The sequence below is a fragment of the Oenanthe melanoleuca genome, chromosome 12 (genome assembly GCF_029582105.1).
Source record: "Oenanthe melanoleuca isolate GR-GAL-2019-014 chromosome 12, OMel1.0, whole genome shotgun sequence".
Classification (NCBI taxonomy): Eukaryota; Metazoa; Chordata; class Aves; order Passeriformes; family Muscicapidae; genus Oenanthe; species Oenanthe melanoleuca.
The window spans coordinates 17,968,528-17,984,086 of record NC_079346.1 but is presented as its reverse complement, the minus strand read 5'-3'; the positions used below and the strand labels follow the sequence as shown (position 1 = coordinate 17,984,086).

General features: G+C 41.1%; 1 protein-coding gene across 1 annotated transcript in view; it reads right to left on the bottom strand.

The window, feature by feature from the left end:
• SYN2 (synapsin II) overlaps nt 1-15,559 on the bottom strand; it is a 160,825-nt gene that overhangs the window by 12,224 nt on the left and 133,042 nt on the right. Inside the window, exons 9-10 of the mRNA XM_056501290.1 lie at nt 15,303-15,405; nt 8,730-8,879 (exon numbers count right to left, since the gene is read on the bottom strand). Of these exons, the coding sequence (XP_056357265.1) occupies nt 8,730-8,879; nt 15,303-15,405 (253 nt within the window). The remainder of the gene's footprint in view (nt 1-8,729; nt 8,880-15,302; nt 15,406-15,559) is intronic.

Below are 15,559 nucleotides of genomic sequence, written 5' to 3'. Positions count from 1 at the left end.
GCAAATAGGCACATGCTGCATAATTTAGCAAAGCAGTGAAATCCTGAAGGGGAGCATCCAAAAACACAGAATTTTCAGTGACTTGGTGCTTCCTGCTCATCCCTTCAGTGTGCAGTGAGTGTGAGTTTTTCCTGGTTTTTCTCACACCAGGTGAATTTTCAGGTGACTCTGGCTCAGGTGATGCATCTGCCCCCTTGTGTGGCACTGAACAGGATCATAAAGATTTTGCTATTTGTTGTTTTTAATATTCCCTGTGGACTAAAACAGCTACAACAGAGAGAGATGAGTTTAAAAAATGCACCTCCCTGTTGGAGTTCTCTCCTGCTTTTTACACATTTTTGGAGTGCCACTGCCCAGCCTTGCCCTTCTGCACTGAGGGAATCTGTGGGGAAAACACTGAGTAAAAATGGGACCAGCCTGGGGTTTCTTCATGTTGAAGTTGTAATAAAGAATTCAAAAACTTTGAGCAGCTTTTCTTGTTGCCCAACAACTTTCCAAAGAACCTCTGGAAGGTAAAGTCTGAATGGGGAGGAAATGACTGCTCAGAGCAGAAAACAAGCTAAACAGTGAGATTTTTTTTACTTAGAATAATATTTTTAAAATTCACTGAAAAGGTTTTTTTTTTTAAATATTAAAGATAATTCTAACTTTGATTTTTTCCATTGCTAGATAACAAATTACTTCCCGGACAGCAGCTTCCTTCTTGAATATTTTCACACACAGTCTTAAAATTCATAAAATCATAGAATGCTTTGGGTTGGAAGGGGCTTTAAAGATCATTTTTTTCCAGCTGCAGGAGGAAGGTGAGCACTCAGGGCAGGTGACATCCCAGCAGGAGCTCAGTGCTGCTCTCATGGACACTCCAGTTTTCCCTGAGATACTGAATTCCCACTTTCCATTCCAGCCCTGTTCTCTGTTATTCTGCTGAGCAAAAAAAATAATCCCACCTCTCAATTTGATGAGGTTTCTAGTGAAGTAGGATGTTAATTTATCAGGGACAACAAATTTCTGAAGTTCCATCAGTTATCAGAATTTTCTTGCAATGGACAAGGATGCTTGTCTAATTTCTTCTCCAGCTCTTTTATGGCTTGAAGAAATCAGGTTCCCCATTGTGTTTTTGGAGCAGGGAACACTCCAAGCAGGCAGTGGCACAGCAGCTTTCAGGCAGATCTTTCCCCACAGGCAGGAGGGATGCAGGTGTGGGTAGCAGCTCCCCCGTGTGCTGGCACTGGGGGTGAGGGGAAGGGCTCAGAAACAGGGAAAAGCAGGAAAAAGGGCTCAGGAGATCCAGGAGAACATCCTGTGCCTGGCGATTTCATTTCCTCTCACCTTGCAGAGGAACCTCCACATTCCCAGGGGATAAGGTGGGGCTGGGCAGTGCCAAAATCCTGAGCTGAGGGTGGGAGTTTTGGGGAAGGATTTGACCCCTAAACCCAGAGATTTTGGGTGATGCTGTGCTGTGTCTGCTCTTCCAGTTTTAACAAAAATAAAGTTCTGTTTTTATGGCAATTTAATTTCCTCTCACCTTGCAGAGGAACCTCCACATTCCCAGGGGATAAGGTGGGGCTGGGCAGTGCCAAAATCCTGAGCTGAGGGTGGAAGTTTTGGGGAAGGATTTGACCCCTAAACCCAGAGATTTTGGGTGATGCTGTGCTGTGTCTGCTCCTCCAGTTTTAACAAAAATAAAGTTCTTTTTTTATGGCTGTTTGGAAATGTGGGATGGCGAGTGATCCTGGTGTGAGCAGGAGGAGCTGGAGGTTTGCAGAATTTCCATCTTTACTGATCCCTCATCCTGGGAAAGCAGAGAGCCCAGGAAACAGGGGGTGGAGCAGCCTCAAGGCCAGGCTGAGAACCCCAAATTTGTGTTTGTAGGGTCACAGAGGGGGCACAGAGAGGAGGCACTGGGAGATAAAAGCCCTGCCCAGATAAAAGTGAATTTCAGGGCTCAGCCACAACCATCCCCAGCTTCTCCTCCTGCCCCAAGTGCTGCTGCCCTCAGCCACCCACAGGAGCTCTGGGGGCTGCTCTGAGCTCTGAAAAACTCTCTTAGAAGCTGAAAGACCCTGGAGGGGGATTTTGAAGCAGCTGAAGAGAAGTTTGCTCTGCTGGCAGCTCCAGAAATCCATCCCCACATTCCAGAGTTGGAAGTTTGTCTGTGTGTGAGGTTGCTTATTATTTTTTTTTTTTCCTATGGACAAATCAAGAATAGTTGGATTTGGATTCTTCCATAATTTCTCTTGGTGTTTAAAGGTTTTGACGCAGGTTTAGCACATGGTCCTTATTGAAAATAAACCCTGGCAGGGATTTCTGGGGAGAGGGGCAGAATTCCTGCAAGCTGCAGGTGGAGAAAAGCCAGCCCCCTCTGCTTAACTGGGTGTGATTTAAAGGTCAGAGAAATCAAACAGAAAAGTCAAGTGGAGACAGGGAATAATAACAAAAAAAAAAAAAAAAAAAAAGTAGAGAGGAAACACCCACCACAGTGGGGAAAGGAAGAGAGACCAAGGAAAAGCCTCCAAAAAAAGATATTTCTGTTAGGTTCAGCTTAAATGAACAAGATCAGAGAGTAAAAATAGATGGAAAAAAGATAAAATAATCAAAGGATGTTATATATGATATAAGACAAAACAGAGAGAGGTCCAGCCTGGGCTCTCCTGTCCTGTTTGTGTCTTTTCCCACTGCTCCCCCTGCTCTGATTTGGGAAAGGATGGGGTTTGCTCTGGAATAATGAGGAGAATTTCTGCAGTTTCCAAAAAATGCCTGTGGGACCAAAAAGCTGCTTCTCCCAGAAGTCTACCAAGAGCAGACAGGCTACTCCATGGTGGTGGGCTCAGGATTGCTTTAAACCCCAAATATTTCCTTTCTCCTTGAGGGGAGGGACCTTGGAGTGCCAGAATTCCCAATAGCAGCTGCAGATTGTGAGAGGAGCATCTGGCAGGAGGCAATAAAAAGTTAGGAAAAGCAGCGTTTTGTTGTGTGAATGAAGACAAAAAGAGAATATTAATGCTATTAAGAGAAATGTGTGTATATTAAGTATAATGCTTGGGGTTTTTTTCAGTTTTACCAGCACTTTGTGGCTTTCTGAATTATAAAATCAGCACTGAGTCTGAAGCACTGGATACTACAGACAACAGAGAATATCCAAATCCTCCTGGACCTGAAACCTGACCCTGTCAGGGGCTTTTTCCTTTGGGATTCTCTTCTAAAATGTATTTTGTGAACAAATTTTTATCTTATCAAGCTATTTTTTGGCTTTTCTGCAGAAATCTTTTTTTTTTTTTTCCAGGTAATCTGCTGGTGATACACATTCAGTATGGAGTACTCAGAAATTAAAAAAAAAAAAAATAAATCAGGGTATGCCCAGAAAACTTTATTTCATTTGGACAAATTTCTGTGATGTCATTAGAAATTTTGACCAAATAACCCTAAACCTTTAATCTATGACCTTCAGTGTATTCTTCTAGAATCTAAAAGCCATCAGGAGGGCAAACTTTTTATTTTGTGGCACATTGAACCAAGCTGAGCAGGGTAATTGTCAATAATTATCAATAATTATTGCCCACTATCAGTGTTTTGATTAAATCACCCTCCTTTTATGGATACATTCATGGCTAAAACTCAGAGTGTTTGTACAGATTTATTCACCTCTGCTCAGGGGGAGACAAAACCAGTCTGAGCAGCTCCTGTGCCTCCCTGGGCTCTCACTCCATCTGCTGGTGCAGCAGCTCAGCAAGGATTTGAAACCTAAATTTAAACCTTAATTTAAAAATTATTTTCACTTTCACCAGCACTTTATCAGCAAAATTCCTGCTCAGTTATTTATATGTCGTGTCCCTATAGATATTAAAGGTTTTGGGGTTAATTTTCTGGCATGAACTTTGTGGTTTTGACATACTGCAATACCTGCATGTGGAGTTCAAATGTTTACAATGAACCAAACCTTGTTGATTTTCTTATTTTTAATACATGACCATCCCTTATCTGTTCTGCCTCTGCTGTGGCCTCTGTCCCTCACATGCAGAACCTGCATGTTCAAAGGTGGGCAAAACCACCCCAGTGTAGGAAAAAAATAAACCCCATCATTTTATATTTGTGATAAATAAATTTTACTGGATGAACTGTGCCCCACATGTAGCTTTTTACAAGGATGTGGTGAGCTCAGGCTCCCACTTGTTTATTTTCTGCTGCTTTTCTTAATTCCCTGTGTTTATATTGGGATCTGAAAAAGTAACAGCTGTTCTTATATTTTCACTAACATAAAAACTAAGAGTTTAAAAGCCCCTTTTGATTAAAATAAGCACACACAGATAAGCATTGCATGTATATAACTATATATATATATAGTTATATATATATACACAGTTATATATATGCACATTAATATATATTCCATATTAAAATAATAATATTAAAAAGAAAGAAATGCATTACAACAACATGATCAAAAATTTTCGAGTGTGGAGCATTTCTGATTTGTAAAATATATAGAAAAAATAGATCCTGAATGTGATGCAGCTTATGGAATAGGATGCAGTGCCTTGTAATAATAAATATTGGATAAATCCCCAGGTCACTTATTCCAGAGGAGAAGCCACAAGGTGTCGCTGGGATGCAAATAACCAAAATACTGCAGACAGGGGCAGCACCTCCGGCAAAATGAGAATTTTCAGAATGGCTCCTGACTTAACCAACCTTTGGAGTGTGCTGCATTTCAGCCTGGGTGATTTCTGTGCACCAGCAATATTTTTCCCTGCTCTTTGTGAGTTTTGATGCCAGTGGTCTAGATTCTCTACCAATATATATTTAGGAAGGCATCCACAAGAACCCTGTAAGTATTTTAATAAGAAATATAATTTATCTTACCAAGGGCTATGATTTAAAAGGGATTTTATGGGCAGTGCACTAATTGCTGAATTCTCCATTTCCAAATTAATCCATGAGGGGATCCTTCCCAATTAAATGTGTTCCCTTCAGCTAGGATCAAACCAAATAACTGCATTTTCTGGTCATCATAAAAACTTTAGTGATTGGAAGCAAATTGCTGCTGATCATAACTGTTTCCTTTAAAAAAACCCCACTAAATCCAAGAGATGAGAAACCCAGGAACAGGGAAGCTGCTGATGGTTTTTCTCTCCAGAATTCACACTTTTTGTTATTTACCCTGAGTCCACACCTGGTTCAATTTTCTCTCTGGACATGGAACAATAAATCTGGATAAATTATGTCATGTAAAAGGTCATGGAATGGAGAATGCACTGCTTTTATAATTGGTTTGTTAGCACTGTGCCACTCCTTTCTTTGACACAAACAGGACCAGGATGTAGCTGGGAATTCTCTGCTCTTTGTGATGCCACCATGTCATGGACATTGTGCCCCTGGAGCACAAACTCCTTCCTTCTTCCCTTCCAAGAAGGAAACAAATCCCTTATTATGGATTACATTTATATATAATTTATTATAGATTTAATTTATTAAAATTAATTTATATATAATTATATATATATATATAATTTATTATATATTTATTATATATATAATATTATATTACCCATTATTATGGATAATGCAACAGGAATGAACATTTTTCTAACAGGATTTCCCTTAGCTCCAGCTGCTCACACACCCATCAACATTTGCATTTTCTGGTGATTCTCATGGACAGTGTCATTTTCTCTGCAGAATTTCCTCCTGCACAATCCACCCCAGGGCCTGACAGGCAGCTCTCAGTGCTGTTTGACCATTTTTCTTGTTTTATACACAAATGTAATGATCAAGTAACGAGCCAGCTCCTGCAGAGCTCTGCAAACCCAGATTCACTGGGTAGTTTAAGCTATTTTCTTGATTTTTAGGAAAAATTGAAAAAGGCTTCTCTAAAGATCTGGCAAAAGTAGTCAAAGAGGTTGGAAAATACAGAAATTTAGATTTCCACAGTTTTATTGCCTGCAACTAGAGCAGGTTTGTTTATGGAAACCTTTAAAATCACATTCCTGGATTAAGTTCTATTTTCAGCATGGTTTGGGGTAAAACAAAATATCATGATTTAAATAACAGAAACAATTTCATTATTGAAGGATTTTTTTTTTTTTTTACCATAACAGGTAGAATTTCTGTGAGTCCAAGTCTCCTCCTGCCCAACTTCTCTGCCCTCTGTGCACCAGCAGAACTTGCTACAGAGTCTGGGCAAGAGTTTGCAGATAAATAAACAGCTAATGCAGAAAACACATATTTAAAAATCTCCCCATTCAGACATCTCAGCTTTAATGGGTTTGACAAGCCCAGGACCTGCCCCTGTGAGGTTTCCCTTTGGAATTTGCTCCCTCTGGCTCTGGGACAGGGAGAGCTTTGCCAGGTCCCCACCAGGACTTGGCTGCCCAGGGCTAAACAAAACCTGATTTTCCCAATCATCGATTTGTTTCCTGATGGATGTTTAATTGGAGTGGGGCTGACCACTGTGGGCATGATAAATTGAGGCATGTTTTTATGTACAGTCCAACCCTGGACTAAAATAGGAACACTTTAAAAACCCACAGATAATAAAGACTTTCAGAGCATGGCACATCTGGAGCTGTATTATTGACCCTAGGCTGCTCATTTAAAAGCAGAAATAGCAAAACTCAGCAATTATTCTTTGATATCTCCAGTACTTTGGTTTCTGCACATGCACAGAGTTGATTTGGGATAAATTAATTAATTACTGGCTTTGCATTTTGTGTAAGAAATGGGCAGGGTCCTCCTGCCCTGCAGATGAACTGGGTGCTTCTCAAGAATAGGAAATAATTTCTCACATTACAAAAGGAAAAGACTGTTCAAAACTGAAAGGGGCAGTTGTAACAGCAAAACCCAGCTAAAAATTAACTACATTTGAGGAGTTATCTGCTTCAAACTCTAGAAATGTGTTTCATGATTTCCCCTAAAGATGGGAAGACCAATGGGTATTTACAAATGGAATCTTCAGCAGAAAATCAGGTCCCCTTTACCTGCCCTAAACTGGTACAACAAGGCCAATTTTAAGAGAGATTAACTGAGAGGAAATCTAACAAATATTGCAAATATTCTCAAGGAATAACTCTAGTTTTCACAGCATTTTTTTGCTCAAGTGCCATCCATAGGGTAAGGATAGGCTAAGGAAAAGAAGATTAATGTGGAATAACCTCTTGTTGCCATCAGTAAGGGCTGAATCCTTCAGGAATAACCTAAACTAACCAGAAGTCCACCATCCCAGACTAGTAAATTTCGATTTATTTGACTATGTGCTGCTTTGGCACTAAGGACAACCCAAGGAAGTGATTTTTTTTCCCAAGAGTATTGACTTGATAACTCTAAATTTGACTCTTTGCTTAATTTTCATATCTGGATAATCTGTTGCTCCTAAAAGGAACTATTTTGGCAAAAGGTGGTTTATTTTTTCCCCTTCTTCTTTCTCTCTCAGTGCCTTTTACAATGGACTTGACTCATGTTGGGTGGAAATTTCTCCATTGTATGTGGTTCTGTGGCTGAAACAATTTTGTGCTTAGTTTCAAGTGGCTGCAACATAAATAGAAGCCACACCACTTATTTTTTTCATGTGGGATGGGGTATTTTTATATCTTAAAGCACGATGAGATATTTGAAGAACAAATTAGTCACTCTGCCTCAAGAACTGGTCTGTCTGAGGTAGGCCACAAAATTGTTCTCAAATTGTTTACCTGGTGTGGAGCCTGCTGGGAGCAAAAATAGATCCTTGATTTAAGCTTGGTGTTTAGCTCTTTAGGCTTGGTAATTCCTGGCTTACTGTTTGGTAATTCTGTTCTGTGGAGTGCAGGGGTCCAGGGCAGCACCCAAACCCTCACCAGGTCATGGGCAGGCTGGATTTAATTCTGTTTCACCCACATTTTCTCTGCACAAACTGTTCTAGTTCCTTACCACTCTCATTGATGTTTAATCTCAATATCTTTCTGTTTAAAACCATCCCCCTGCCCCTGGTAAAAAAGGGGGTTTATCAGCCCTTTTTAAATACAGACCCCCAGGTCACCACTTGTTACTGGCTCAGTTTAAACTCCCACCCAAATCCTGACCCATCCAAATCCAGATCCACACCTCTCCCAACCTTTCTTTTATAAAACACCACACTCCCCAAAGCTATTCAAAGGATCATTACAACAAACCCCACAGTTTTTAAGCACGGAAACACAGAGGTGATTCTGGAAGCCAGCTGGCACCCAGGCCAGGGGCAGAATTCCTCATCCCCACACATCAGGCCATGCAAGATCAAACAAGTGAAATGATCTATTTGCAATCCTTGGCCCATGTCTTCTGCTATGCGGAACATATTTCAGGAGTTTACTAGATTTCTAATATATTTTTGTGAATTGCAGCACGTTAAAAAAGGATTATAACATAATTAATTTCTCACAAGAACAAGAATTATTCAGTATTATTTTTGACATCCTCAGGACAGGAGTTTTCCATGACAGAGCTTCTTAGTATTTCCTTGATTTTTCATCTGTGGGACTGAAAGGAAACAGCACAAAGCCTGGTAATACCCTGAACCCACAGGTAGAAACACAGCAACACTTGACTTCTTGGTTATGTCTGCAGACAATCTCATTGAAACAAACTGATAAAATGTGTTGGGAAGTTCTTGAATCCTTGAGGTTCCACAGGTGTCCGGATTCTTGGAGGAAAACTTTGACCTTAAAATGATAGACCAGGATGCTCTGTTTAAATTTAATTTTGATTTCATTTTATCCTACCTGAGGCTGCTGAGTGGCAGTGGGTCTCTGAGGAGATGGAATAGGAGTTTTGGACAACATTTGGTTCATTTTGCTTACGACTAACTCGGTGATGTGCTGCCTGTCTTCAGCCTGGTGCTCCCCAATCAGGGGCATGGCACAGTCCATCACCTGCAAAAGCAACAGGACATCAGTGCTGGGGAGGAAACTCCTCCTCATCCCTGCAGGATGTGTGTGCAGGGCTGCTCTTAGCAGAAGTGCACGAGAATTACAGGAATTACATCAGAAAATAAACGAGAGAGCAGCACTTTTGCAATGCCTTTCCCTCCCAGTCTCCCACAAAATGGAAAGAGAAAGAACTTTCCAAAGAAAAGTTCACTTCACACCTGGGCACACGCTTTGGGAACGGCCAGAGGAAGCACAGGCTGATGAGGAAAATGAGATTTCTCAGGCTGCCCAGTGATCTGAAGGGATTGTTGTGGCTCACACCGAGTTCAAGAGCTGAATTACAGCTCTGGAAATGCAGAGTAACACCTCAGCTTCTGAGCACTTTGGGTTTTTTGCTAGGGAAATCTGTATCCTTTCACTGATTCATGAAAACCTTTAAATAACACTTTGTTATTATTGATAACCTTTTATAAAAAGTCCTGTGGCTGCAAGGAATAAGTAAGAATTTCTACAGAGAAAGCAGGATGGCAGAGAGGAAGATAAAAATGATAAAAACATTTCCATTCTAAACATGACAGGTTAATACTGCTCAGTGGTTATTTATTGCAGCCATTCTGATGAATAAAACCAACACTGAATTCTGCCTCTTCAGTGGGTCCCAAGAATTTGTTATTTCTCCAGGATATTTGTTGTTTCTCCAGAATATTTGTTATTTCTCTGCTGTATCCACTTCTGCCACATCTGCATTTGTTTCAGGGGAGATAAAAGCATAACATAACCCCAGCTATTATTCACTGGGCATTCCTACTCAGAGAAAGAATAGGATTTAATTCATTTAGAGAAGCTGCAGGCCTTTTCCCATGTGCATCAGGGCATGTCCATGTCACCTGCAGAGCTGCACTCTGGTGTTCCTCACAGCTCTGGGTGGAAGAATTTTGTTATCAGGGATCAGTCTGAGCAGCATGAACACACCCTGGTTGTGTGGATCCCTCCTGAAGTGGAAGGGATTTAGTGGCAGCAAAACTCTTCTCCATCCCCCAACCACCACAGAACATCTTTATCAACAAAGAACAGAGTTTGCCTTCCTTCTTTTAGATATTCAAGGGTTTCTAGGAATTAGAGACAGAAGTTAGGTGTTTAAAGAGATACTTGGATTTAAAAGAACATTGCACTTTGCAGCAGTTGGGAAGGAGCTGTGTTATAAATAATAGAAACCTTGAGCTTTTCAGACTGTGGTGAGAGCTATAGAAATTCTTCCTTTGTTCCAATAATGGGATTAGTTTGAAGTCCCAAATCATTTCCACGATTCTTCTGTTTGTTCATTTACAATTGGCAACTGAACTGCTGGCAATGCTTGAGATTTTCAGATCTGGGTCTCCCCTGAGCCTCCTCACAGGCAAAAGGCTTTAAAATAACCCCTGGGTAAACAATGCAATAATAACTGAACTCCAGAACAAATGTCTCCTCAGAAATGAGTGCATGGTTTTCCACTCTAGGGCCACACCAACAGTAGAGAAGAGATGATTAATAAGCACACTGAAAGGTTCTTTGAAGTTTACCATATTTTTTGACAATCATAATTTTAAGTGGAACCTCCCAATGTCTTCCATCAATTGAGAGAGGAGGTGATCAACCCATGAGTTCTTTCTGAAGGGGTGAAGTGTAGCCCTGCAGGTTGTGTGGCTCTTTAATATTAATTTCTGCTCACTTACTGCTATTTTAAAATCTGTATAAACACTTTAAAGATCCACTTCCTTGTATCCTGAGCTGTTTCTTGTAAGAGGAATTTGCATCCTGCCTGGAGGGACCCAAAGTGCCAGGACTGTGAAGTGTTAATAATGACTGAACAGGGAATGTTTGGTGTGAAGGGCACTGGATGTTTGGTTCTCCACTGCAAACCATCTGATTTTCAGAGCAGGAGTGATGTTTGGGCTCTAAACATCTGTTTTATGAGAGCTATTTTAAAAAACATGCACTATAGGGTGTAGATGAACACCTCTTACCCAACACCAGTTAAAAGTTTCATAAGCAAAAAACCCCCTCCCTTTGTTCACCATCCATTTACATTAAAACCATCACTTGGAATGACTTTGAAATAAATTGCCTCCAGTGAGGTCCTGCCAAAGGATTAGACAGGATTAAGACCTGGAGGATTTGGTTTGGGCTGAATTTCTGCTTTTATGTTCTCCTGCAAGTGCCAGTTCACACATCAGCTTCCTCTGGCAGATCCTGCCCTGGTGTGGAGCAGAATTTGTGGGAAAAGTGAAAATAAGGAGCCTTGAGGGGCCAAATCTTCACCTCCACTCCAGTAGGGAAGTTTTTACACTGCTTGAATGAAGAATTTTCAGGCATAGTCACCATCTGAGCAGATCCAGACTTGGCATTTAAACCAGAGCCATTTGCCCTTATCAATCTCTTATCACTTGGATGGGTTTTGCCCTTATTAAAATCTTTGGTTTTGTTGTCACAGGGCAACAAATATTGCTGGCCCAAGATGTGGCAGCAGAGCATCTCTGCCACTCCCTGGCAAAGCAGCTGAGATCCAGGAGGATGCTCCACACGGTGGTTTTTGGGTATTTTCTATTCCTTTCAGAGAATACAGTCCATTTCCATTCCTAGTGCAAGAGTTAATGACAACTATTTTATATTTTTATTTGATATAAATGTACCTTGAGAATATTTTGGGCAACACTAACAGCTTTTAAATTCCTGTACAGGAATGTCAGGCTGGCATTTCCCCCCTTCAGAAGATCTGACAAAGTTTAAAGCTCCCTGTTTATAAATAGTCTATTTACAGCCTGTGCTAGATTTCAAATCCCATTTAAACCCAGCTAGTTTTTAGTTGAGCATGTAGTTCAGCTATTTAAAATATTGGAGTTTCCCCCTAAGAGGATTTCACAGAAAGAAAAATGACATCTGTAATTTATAAAATCAAATACATTCTTTGTGCAGATGCCAGTAAAAACATGGGTCACTATGAATTACAGTCACTGAATTCATATCACTGTGAACTTGCATTTGTATATCCATGTATTTTTTTTTCAGTAGCCACTTCTTTGGAATGAATTTCTCTTATCACCCAGGGACTGACTATATATATTAGTGGGAAAGGTGAATAGCTAAAATTTGGGATACAAGACTGAGACTGGCAAGAAAAAGGAGATAAATTCTGTAATTAGGAAGGGAAATGGGATGGGATTTATAAAGGAGCCAGAGCAATTATAAGAAATAAATAAGCAAATAAATAAATAAATAAATATTAAATAATTAATGAATAATTAAATTATAATATATTATAAGATAAGTAATTGCAAAGGCATCATTATGTTTAAGGGAGGAATTCCCACTGCCCACACCCACACCCAGCTCTGCTGCATCCTCGGTTCATCCCAAGGATTGGGATGTCCTGGGCAGAGATTTGGGAAGGGCTGGGAAAGGCAGAGCTGGGAGGTGAAAGGAAGGGCAGAGGCAAGGAATCCTGTGGATAAAGTGGGAAAAGAGGTGTTTCCCAGGATGCTGAAATACAAGAGAACACGATGGAGCAGCCAGTCAGCAGTGCCCAGGGAGTCTGGCAGGAGAGATGGATCTCCTGAGGGAAAAGCCCCAGGGTTCCAGGAGAAAGTGGGATAAGTGATAAGTGCAGAGGAAGGGGGAATTAAATCAGAGTGATTTTGAAGTTCCATGCTTGGGAGGGTGAGAACTGGACAAAACCATTCCCATTTATTCTCTGAATACAGCAATGTTCCAGAGCAGGAATGATGAGAGGCTTGTGAGTTTCTCAGCAAGTACAGCTGGGCTCAGCTCCCTCCCTGAGCTCAGCAGAGGATATTCTGTCCTGGGTGGGACAACAGGAGAAGCAGCTGAGCTCCTGAGGAGCTGGAGGCCAAGAACAGAACTTTCCACACAGCTGTGCACAAACAGTTTCTTCATTTCGTGCATTGGTTTCCAGTGGCTGAAAGTTTTCTATTGAAATCCAGTTTGCACCTTTCTAAGTCAAAAACACCACTTGGGGGCTAATTTTAATTTAGCTCAGGGTGAAATGAAGGAGGTGGGAATAAGGCACCTGCAGCAGCCCATTTAATCTAAAACAAAATTTGGGAGGCTTCTGGGAGGCCACACTTAAGGATTCTCTTACATTTGTTCTCTTTTAGTGCTCTCATCACCACACTCTGAGCTTTTATTTCATTTCCCAGAGCTTTGGTTTTCCAAGAATGAAACAGGAAAGATAATATTGAATAGGATCAGAAGTACAAACAATGCTCTGCTCCTCCTAGTATTGAAATCTCAGAAGAGTTAATTTTAAAAGGGGGAAAGTCCTTATATTTATGAAGTTAAAAGTTTAATGGGCCTTGATTTTGTCTTATTAGGAAGAAGAGGGGAAGCTGTTAAATAGCTGCACGTTGCAGTGATGTGTTAATAAAAATCCTGTTCCTACAGCTTGTCTGATGCTTGGCAGGTGATAATTCCCATTCCCAGACACTAAATGAAGAGCTGAGGCTGCTACACAGAATCATAACTTGGCCCCCATCCTGATCAACCTGACAACCCCTCTGCTGAGCTGAGCCAGCCTTTCATGAGTTCATTCCTCCCTGGGAGGAGTTTGGAGCCAGCTCCTTGGAGCAGGGCAGTGACAGGAGGAAGAACCACTGTGTTCCTCTAGAGGAGAGGGTTTTCTCCAGGGAACCACACTGAGAAAACCTGCTCTGCTGAAAGGCAAAGTCACCTCTTCCATCTCCCAGCTAAAAATCTGCAAAGAGCCCAAACCTTCACAGAAAAACACAGGTGGTTTTGTGCTTGAGTAATGATATCACTTCAGTATTTTGTCCTCTTCAGCAAAACTGGTCTGGAGAGCTGAAGAACACCCGGGTAGAATTCTCCCCTAATTCCCATTCCCTGTGAGGGTGGGGACACACACCTGTGTGCTCCTCTTGGGGGTTACACTGGCTGAATGTTCCCAGAGGAAATCAGGAAAAACAGACCTGCAAACCTTATTTCCCCCTTTGGGGAATCTGGTGTTCCTTGTCAGGTGATCTCTGCAGGACTGAGGTGTCAGTGGTACCCAAACACTCGTTTTTGCCTCAGGTGTGGCATCCCCATGGAAACACATCCCCATGGAAACAGATCCCCATGGAAACAGATCCCCATGGAAGCTCCAGGATGGAGCTGCAGCCCAGGGTTTCTGGACTGACTCTGGTTTCTGGTCCTGCTCAGCTCCCTCCAGTGCAGCATGCACGTGCCAGACTCCATAACATTTATTTTCCCATGCAGAAAGGACACAAAAGCAGAAAATTCCCCCTATCTTGGTGCAGACAGTTTTTTCCACTCCTCATTGTTGCCCAGAATTCTGTTAAAATTGCAGTGTAATAACTGTTGACACCATAATTTTTCCAGATGTTCTGGTGGATGTGAACTTTGCAAACAGCCCCACATTTCAATGACTCTCACAGATTCTAAATATCCTTGCTGATGAGCAATCCCATCTCCCAGACAATCCAGCTGATTCCAGTAAACAGCAGGAATTATCACATTTCCATCCACTCTTCTAGTTTTTTTTTTTTAATTGCAACATCTATTCTGCACCCTGATTAAAATAAACCCAGCTCCTGATGGACCCTGCAGTTCTTAGAATTCTGGAGTTTAGAAATTATGACTGTGTCTGGCATGGAAAATCAGAGGATTTGTTGAGAAGCAGGAAGTGAGGCAGTCTCAGTCCATTACAGAATTTGCTGTGGTTATTTCATTTTTAAAAAACTTTTCCCTTTGGCTTTATCAGCTTCTTTTGGAGATCCTTGTCCATCTCCTGAATAAAATTCTAGGAGCATGGAAGGTGCTGAAGAAATTGTGTGATAGGAAAGTGATGATAACATGTTTTATGGCTGCACAGAGTGATATTTCTCCATTTAAAAAAACTCAAAGGAAATTAAAAACTTCGACTTCTCCAAATTACCTACAGCAGAAACTTCTGATTCATGAGGATTCAGATCTTCAGGGCAATATTGAGGCTAGAAAAAAAGTCAAGTTGTTTCCACTTCATCCTTAATCTCCCTTTCCACAGCAAGGTATAATTTGGCTGGGGTTCCCTTGGGGTGGTGCTATCTATAAACCTTCCAGGAAAAGCTGCTAAGGCTGCTCAGGAAAGAAATCATCAGGGTTGGCAGAATGTGCCATCCACATTTGGCTTTGTTTTGCACTTTGTGTACATTTCCTCCAACACCAAAAGACATTCCCATCCATAGGGTTACATTTTCCAGCAAGTTTTGCCACTAATTTGGACCTGTGGCTTTGTATCATGATTTAAACAGTGCTCAGAAATACACAGCCTTGCCTGAAAGACAAATAAGCCAATGCCCAGCTATCAGAAATGTTCTTTCTTTGGCTGTTTGGAATATGCAAAGGCAGATATTGGAAAAAAGCAGGATTTCTTACCTCAAAAATATAATCTTTTCCATCCTTCCCATGTACAGCTTTAACAGCACAGATGTCCAAACCACCAAATATTTCAGAACAGGTGTCAACCCAAAGCTTGTACCTGTTTCAAAAAAGGATTTGCTCTGTCAGTATCTCATCAGGATCTTGGTTTTTCTAGAGGTTCACCTAATAGTGTATTTAATATTCCATTCACCCTAAATTCAGAATTTTCACTACACTGGATGGGTTTGGTTCCTGTATCAGGAAGATGAGTG